At 32.2% G+C, this 8,991-nt stretch overlaps 1 protein-coding gene across 1 annotated transcript; it reads right to left on the bottom strand.

Moving 5' to 3' along the window:
• Positions 1-413: 413 nt before the first annotated feature.
• On the bottom strand, positions 414-1,970 carry LOC115887559 (tigger transposable element-derived protein 6-like). The gene is made up of 2 exons (XM_030907020.1): positions 1,310-1,970; positions 414-970 (listed from the first exon to the last, which is right to left on the bottom strand). The coding sequence occupies exons 1-2, from the start codon at positions 1,968-1,970 to the stop codon at positions 414-416; spliced, it is 1,218 nt and encodes a 405-aa protein (XP_030762880.1).
• Positions 1,971-8,991: the final 7,021 nt, after the last annotated feature.

The following is an 8,991-nucleotide window of genomic DNA, read 5'->3' on the forward strand; positions in this document are numbered from 1 at the left end:
TGTTTTCTAGATAATCTACATTATTCTTATAGTACTTAGCAAAGTACTATATAATACAGTAAAACTTCCATATAGCGGCCACAAAAATTTTCAAAGGAATGTGGCCGTTAAGGGAAGTGGCCACTATTGGGAACAATAAAATACAGATACCAATGTAAAATGCCTTTATTTTGGAAACGTGCAAAGTAATTAAAATTAAGTACGAGCATGTAGTACAAACACACAATAAGTGTTAATAAATGTTCTTCAGTTTTAGATTTTGGCACAAAAATAATTCAGTTGTTACAAAAAAAACTTTATTACATAAGAATTTTGAAAAAAACTTACAATGTATACATATGTATTTTACACATAGGTATTCTTATATACATATGTACAATTGACTTTAAAAAGTTACAAAATGATAACCTTATTTATATGGTGAAAAACTGATTAATGGTAGTCTGCTTTAAATTTTTAATTTTGATTTTTGTAATTTCACTTTCAAATTTCATCAAAGTATGGGCAATATCAACCGCTAGTTCGTCTTTGTTTTGAATCACCAAAAAATTCTGAATGTCTCTTAATTTTTCACATACTTCACTCATATTATTTATAGATGAACACAGAATGTCTTGGCCTTCATCTTCTTCCTCTTCGGCTTGAGTGGAGTCCTGTCTGTCCTTGTTGTTTGTAAATTCCTGGATTATTCCCTGCATCTCTAAACTAGGATTTTCCGTAGGGACATCTGAATCGACTGTCAGATATTCTTTAAGATCTGGACTTCCTGGCATGTTTTTTAAAATTGAAGATAACTGACTTAAAGGAATGTCGTCCTCTTCGTCAAATGCATCGTCCCCTTTGACGGTTGCAAATCCCGCTTTTTGGAAACATTTTTTTATAGTGTTCGATGTAACATTTTTCCATGCTGTACTTATCCACACCATAGTACTTGCCAAATTTATGCTCTCTTTAGCCTTTTCCATCGTTTCTTCGGTATTAGTAAAAGTCAAAAGTCTTTTAATAAAAAATTGACGATATTTTAATTTAAAATTTTGAATAATTCCTTGGTCCAACGGCTGGCAATGAGATGTCGTATTTGGAGGAAAAAAAATTATACGAACATTTTCAAGTTCTATTTTTGGGTGAGACGTGGCATTATCCAAAAATAAAAGAACTTTTCTACCCTGCCGTTTCATTTTGGTGTCAAAGGTTTTGAGCCAAGATGTCATTATATCTGTCGTCATCCAAGCTTTTTTGTTGGATACCCATTCTATCGGCAATTTATCTACATGCGCTCCTTTAAAACATCTCGGGTTTTTGCTCTTACCTATAACTAGCGGATTTTCCTTCTCACCATGCATGCTGCAACAGAAAAGCAGTGTCACTCGTTGTTTAGCTGATTTTTTGCCAGCACATTTATCATTCTTTAAAGCAAAGGTTTTGTTTGGCATTGCCATATAATAAAGCCCTGTTTCGTCTGCATTAAAAATGTCTTTAGTGTCGTATTCCTTAATGATTGCTGTTAATTTTGTTTTCCAGTCTTCAACAGTCACTTCATCCACATCTGCAGACTCACCACAAATTGTTTTGAAGTTAATATTATGTCTCTTGCAAAACTTATTTAACCAGCCAGTTGAAGCCTTAAATTCACTAAGTTTCAAGGATGTAGATACCTCAAGAGCTTTTTCCCGAATTAAGGTTCCCGATATGGGTATGTTTTTGTTCCTTGCCTTACAAAACCATTCGTAAACTAGTTGATCGATTGCAAATCCTTCTGTTTTAGGAAACTTTCGTTTTTTATCTGCATTGCATCCTTCTTCTTCAAACATTTTTTTTAATTCCACTTTGTTTTTTAAAATGTCGTTCACTTGCGTTCTTCCAACACCAAACTTTTCCGCCAACTTTCGAGCACTGCTGTTATATTTTTCACTTTCCGCGACAATATTTAATTTCTCTTTAATAGACAAACGTTTACGTTTCAAAGACATGGTTGCTGTTCTTTCAGAGTAAGAAACTAAACTGATTCTATATCTCCCAAAAATTTCAGCAAACTACTGACGAATTTGTATTGTATTTGTCACTCTCTGTACCTACTTCTCAAACAAATTATAAATGTTTATTGCTTGGAATTTCCTAAAGTGTCCTGAAACAGCTCTTGTTAGACAAAAAAAGGTTCGAAGGGTTCGGTTTTTGGCCGGTTTTGGGCCAATAAATTTAATGGGTTTTTCCCTAAAATGTACCTTTGAAGCGGCCGGTGACCGCTTTCGGAATTAACGTTATTGAGAAATATTTTAATATAGGAATTCCCCTAAGATTAATTCAAACAACTGAAAATTGACCGCTAACAGAAGTGACCGCTTTTTAGAATTGGCCGAAATGGGAAGTTTTACTATAGTACTGAACCAAAAAATATGTTTTTCTTGGCTTGTTCGTGTTTAATAGTTTCATAGTTGTCGATTTTCGAAAGAAATCAGTACATGTATATTATTTCGTATATTTTTCATTTTATTCATTTTATGGAAAGGACCGTTCATTAAAATGTTGTATCCTATGTTATAGGGCTTGTTTCTCTCTACAATTTCCTGTCTCACAATGTACCGTTTGTGTCGGGGAAGGGATCATAGTTTCATAGTTGTCGATTTTCGAAAGAAATCAGTACATGTAAATTATTTTGTATATTTTTCCTTTTATTGATTTTATGGAAAGCACTGTTCATTAAAATGTTGTATCCTATGTTATAGGGCTTGTTTCTCTCTACAATTTCCTGTCTCTCAATGTACCGTTTGTATCCAGGAAGGGTTCATAGTTTCATAGTTGTCAGTTTTCGAAAGAAAACAGTACATGTATATTATTTCGTATATTTTTCATTTTATTGATTTTATGGAAAGCACTGTTCATTAAAATGTTGTATCCTATGTTATAGGGCTTGTTTCCCTCTACAATTTCCTTTCCCAGAATGTACCGTTTGTATCCAGGAAGGGTTCATAGTTTCATAGTTGTCGATTTTCGAAAGAAATCCCCCCCAGTACATGTATATATTTCACATTTCAATCACATTGCCTAATTCATTTCAAAAAAATCTGTAACTATTTTCTCTGCCATTTATACTTATTACAACAAATTAAACTAAAATTCAAGTTTTGTTCTGAACTATGCTTAACGGACATACGAAATTTTGATAATTATTATCTTTTGTCATGATAACTCTGATGTTATAGCGTAATTGCATCAAAAAATGGGTAAAAATAGAAAAAAATGGAATAAATCGCAAACTATTAAAAATAGGTATATGACATACTTAATAAAAGTTGAAGAGTTTTGTAAAATCTATTTAGCACAAAACTACAACTACCTACAACAAACTTTACAATAAAAATGTTAAATTTTCGCTGTTCGATTAAAATACCCTATCTTATGTTTTCTTTTCCTCCAAATAATCTTCTTGTCAAGTAAGGACCAATTTTATTTGACATATTTCTGGTACACTTGAACTTGTGCTTTCATGGACACTATAAGAGTGCACTGTTTTACAGAAGCATGAACATTGATTCCAAGTATCTTCTTCCTCCACACGTAATAAAAACATCCTGTTTAAATGGCCACATCATACACTTATTTTTGACAAAATATTTTATTATAAAAATTTTTAGGAAAACTAAAAATAAACAGTTTTGGATCATCTGTAAACACGATTATGTTGTATAAACTTACACATGAAAACTAATCATTTTTCCCGGCGTATTAGCTTTCTTAGAATGACTATGACAATATACAATAAGCCTTTTTGAATTAGTATTTAGAATAATTGAGACTCTGATTGAGATAATAATAAATTTTAACTAGATAACAACACGAACGAAAAAAAAACAAAACAAACAGATGTCAATTAAAGAGGGGAAGTGACAGCGAGACCTGGAAGATGTCTGCCATCTTGCCATCGACAAAAATTTGGATGCGCACTCGTCGAAGCTCATTCTCCCACTTCCATATCTCTGCGTCTAATAAATTATTTGATTGTTTTGATTTCCTATTTTAAGCCAGCCAAGCCTGACCTTTGTTTTATAAACAAATAAAACCAAGTTGGGTTTGTATTAATCCACTCCCTACAAAATATTTTTAATCAAAATATGAAAGATGTAAGTCTCATCTTCAGGCCAAGAATATATACATCTTTAAAATATTGCTTTTTGAAACCTAACAAATCACTTTCAGAGAACAAAACAAGGCGTATATTTCACTGTTCTGTCTGTTTCTGCCTACGCCCGCCGCGCCAAGATAATGTAGGTATCTGTTTTTCTGTCGGAATATGCTTAAAAAAGAATTGTATGTATTTTTATTGTAAGTTTTTCATATGTATTTTTGTAGTAGAAATGTATATCTTTTAAGATATAAAAAACTGACGTTAACTTAGAAAAATTCATATTTTTTTTGAAAATCGGTTCCTGAGGTTATGGTCCTTAACTCGGTCCTTATTAAAAATTATTTATTTTTTTTCCTTTCAAGTGAAACACGTTATCTAAGTCCAAGGACTGTATTATATTCTAAACGACTGTTCGATCGCGTCAAATCGCCGCTGTCGTAGTCGCCGTGGAATGTTACGTCACGCGCTGACCGGCGCTCCACAGTGCGGCGGATGGTTATTCTAGCGGGACAAAACCTCAAGAGCAATGTTTTGGACTTAAAATCTAAGAACGTAGCAAATGGTCTAATATATAGCAATTATATGGTTAAATTTATTTATTTATTAACAACTTAATTTATTAATAAATAAATACAAGATAATAAAACTATGATATTATTCGTACATGACACACAAACACCGTATTTTAAACTATTGCCAAATACATAAAATTATGATATCAAAAAACTCTTTGTTTTTTTTAATTAATTTGTACTCTTGTGACACCCTCTATAATTTATTTTAAAAAAATATATTTTATTTTGAAAATAATAAATAAGATAGATATTTTAATTTTAATTTTAACACTCGGTAATTGTAAATTCATATATAGTAAGTATCTAAGACAATTTTTTAAACTCAGTGCCTTTTGATGGAGTTGTTTTGTTTTTATACTATCCGATTGAAATTAATCTTTTTGGGCATTCACCTGTTAAGCTTGAACTCCCTGTGACTGTGACTACCTGTGTTGGTAACTATTGTAACTTAAAAGATCTACATCATTCAATATATCGATATTTGAAAAAAAGTGAAAGTTTGATATCTGCAGAACAAAGACACGAAGGATTTTAACAAATAATATACGTACAGTAGAAAAGTACATACGTTTGGCAATCTTCAACATAATTTGGCTTTCTAATAAAATGTATAACCACTTGTAAATATTTTGTTTTCGTATGATCTCTGCTTTGCTGAACAGAAAACAACAAAATTTGGTTGATAAAATGTATCGAAATACAAAGAATATTCATGCATTTTTGTATCAATTGGAATGTCTACTATTTATTCTTATCAGTACATATTTTTTGGCTTATTTCTAACCAAACGCTTTTGTCCCGCTAAATTTATCTTCCAACGCACTGTGCGCTCGTCCGTCAAATGCAAAAATAACAGTCACTGTCTAAAATCTTTAGCGCCAACTCGGTCAGTAGATGACGTAAAAAAACTGACAGTGCAGGAAGATAGGAATCGAAATATCCTTATCTCTATAGTATCCTTGATCTAAGTCTACGTTTCGATCGATATTCGATCTTTATTAAAACTTTTTATTATAATCTTGGACGTCACAAAAACCGGACGTCCAGTCTATACGTTAATAGTACTTATACAATACTTATCAGTCATCGTCAGTCTATATGTAATAGAGTACTAAGTACTAATTATTTCCTAGTTTGATCAAATTGACATCAAAAATATATAAACTAGCAAAAAGGTATCATATTATCTTCTTAATAACATTTTGCAAAGAGTTAACAAATAAGGGAGTGGGAAGATGGTGGTCGATTTTTCAACCAGAGATTGTTAAAGCAAATAGATAATATGTAATGGTCTAATTTTTATAATGTATAGACTGTATGTATCATCCAATTTAAGAAAAAAAGTGTAAGTTCATTTTAATCTCCATTAGCTCTCTACTCAAAAATATGTCCATATCCAGTAAATCAAATTTTGTTTTTCTAGAAACTCGCATCCTATGAGAAATGAACGAAAATATACAGGATATGTCAAGGATTTTAGAAAATATCATCCGAGCCGTAAATTTGGTGCATTAGGTACCGGGTGTTGCCTCGTCGGACGGGACATAGGAAATCCCATGTAAATTTTAATGGAGTCAATTATTTATTGGCTTCCCTAATTATTTTAGAGAATAATTCTATTTAGGTTTATTGAAGAGCACTAAAACCCACATTTCAAAAGAATAACTTTAAATATTTTTGATTAGCTCGTTTACGAGTTATCGCAGATTTCTTTTTACATATTCTCCTTCCTTATGGCCCTGTATTTACTTATGAGCACTAGTCAAGGTAAAAGATAACTGTCAAATGAAGTTGTCATTTCAGAAATTTACCTATTTAGTACTTTATTATTATTGAAAACTCATTCCTACATCGGAAATCTTAAAGATGTATTTATAAATACAAATTAATATGAATTAAAGTAAAATAAAGTAATCAATTACAAGGTTAATTATAGTATTATTACAATATAAATGCATATTTATTTAGGTACTATTAAATTGTTAGAACTTTTGGGATTTAAGAAGATGTTCAAATATTCCTCCATCGACTGGTAGACAATAACCCAGGCGATCATAAAATTCTCTTCTTACATTCGCTAGTTGATAAACTGAAATTCTATTGCATTCGGCAGAAATAGCATTATTTAACTCGTCTAGATTTGGGTATTTTTTATCCTTGTATATCCTGTTTTTTAAATGGCCCCAGAGAAACAAATCATTTGGCGAAATATCAGGAGACCTTGCTGGCCAATTTACTGTATGATTTAGGCCAATAACGTGTCCGTTAAAACTATTGTCTAAATATTCCCGAACAGCCAGGGTACTATGTGCCGGGCAGCCATCCAATTGGTACCAAACTTCCTGATTTTCCCTAGCGGCATCATGTAAAGCAGGCAAAATATGATTTTGGAGTAGTTCCAAATAACATTCTGCATTTAAATTTCGCGAAAAATTTCGTAAGAAATAATGGCCCGATAATATTGTGTCCGAATATCCCGGCCCAAACAATTACTTTCAGTAGATATTGCGTCCTTGTTTCGACAAATCTGTGTTGAATTTCTTTGTTCCAATATCGATAATTTTGAACATTGGGTTCATTATTTCAGGTAAACGTGCATTCATCAGTGAAACATATGTTTTTTAAAAATTCCCTATCCGTGTTTGCTCTTTCCATCATATCAAAACAAAACGCCTGCCGCCGTATTTCGTCCCCATCTCGTAGCCCTTGGTGCTTCTCATATTTGAAGGAATAGTATTTATGTCGATTCAAAATTCGAAATGCTGTAGCGTGATCTATTCCTATTTCATCCTCAAGTTTCCTTATGCTGATCTTTCCATCGTTCTCTTCCATGCACAATTAAACTTCCAAGTCGGTATCATTTCTTGCATCTACTCTTTGTTCCTGCCTTGCTTCATATCTGCAGTTATTTATTAGGGTACCTTTGGTCTCAAATCTCTGGATATTCCTTGCTATTGTAGGTTTTCCCGGTATATATCGGTCTATTCGGATACAGAGCAGCAAACATGTCCGACACCTTTTGATAACTATTTCCTTGATAATACCATTTAATCATCAATACTTTTTCTTCGGTAGTGTAATTCATGGCTAATATTTTCGATTTAGGTTGTGAATCGGGCCAATCAAAAATATCTAAAGTTATTCTTTTGAATGTGGGTTTTAGTGCTCTTCAATAAACCTAAATAGAATTATTCTCTAAAATAATTGACCCCATTAAAATTAGCATGGGATTTCCTATGTCCCGCTCGACGATGCAACACCCGGTATAGATATGGTTGATAACTGATTAATTGGTTAAATTAAAGTGGTCGATTTAGAGACCATCAGCTTATAAAGGGTTAAGTTATACAGAGTGTTTCAAAAATATGTACCATCTCCTGTAGGGAGATTTCTCACGTAAAAATAAGACTTATTTTTCATATCAACGTGGGTACGATTCTGCTTTGTTCCGTAGCTACAGGAGGTTAAAGTCATCATTTTTTTTTCGATTTATTATAATTTTCTTCCAAGTGCTTTGAGCTATTAGAATGAAATTTAAAGGGTAAAAGTTACTATGAGTGCTACACATTTTAATGCTAAAAAAAGTGTCAGCAGATTCAGTAGGAGACCTTTATTTTCTTTGCATAATTTCTTTTTTAGCTTCTCTATGCATTCTTTGACCAACTTCGAATTGACGGTTACTTGGAATTGGTTGCTTTTAAGGCTTCTTGACTATCGGACATATCAATCATAGTGGTAGTATAAATTATATCTCTATAACATTTTGTTAAAAATGACCTTTAGCCTTTTTTGAACATTTAAATGAAAATAATGTCAAATACCTCTCTGTTCCCTTGGTTTAATAAAACTCCTTTCTGGGGTTCTGTGTCTGCTTTACAAACGCGCGGCCGTTTGTCTTTTGCTCTGTTTTCGAGACCAAATACGTTTAGAATTTTTCCGGTCCGCAAATATTTGTCCCGCTTTAATAACATGACTTTCGTAACCAAGCAAGTTATGCGGGCTATGTATACAGAAAGAGCATGGTATACGTTTGTTTTGTTTAATGACATTTTTGTTGTAAATCCGACATTACAGGCGAGGCACAAATAGTTCTTTTTATGTCGACCGAAAAGATTAATTCACGGGTGATGAAATCGCGAGTAAACGATAATAAATTCATCTATAAATTCCTAGATTTTTTAAATCACTTCACAGGGTGTTTCAAACTTTCCTCAAAATACCATTTTTTATTTGTAATTAAAATTTTTAATTAAAAATTTTAAAATTAATTTTTAATTTAAAACGTTTTAGCCC

Source organism: Sitophilus oryzae, unplaced genomic scaffold, assembly GCF_002938485.1.
Source record: "Sitophilus oryzae breed Bouriz unplaced genomic scaffold, Soryzae_2.0 scaffold_115_pilon_pilon, whole genome shotgun sequence".
In the NCBI taxonomy this organism is placed as follows: domain Eukaryota; kingdom Metazoa; phylum Arthropoda; class Insecta; order Coleoptera; family Curculionidae; genus Sitophilus; species Sitophilus oryzae.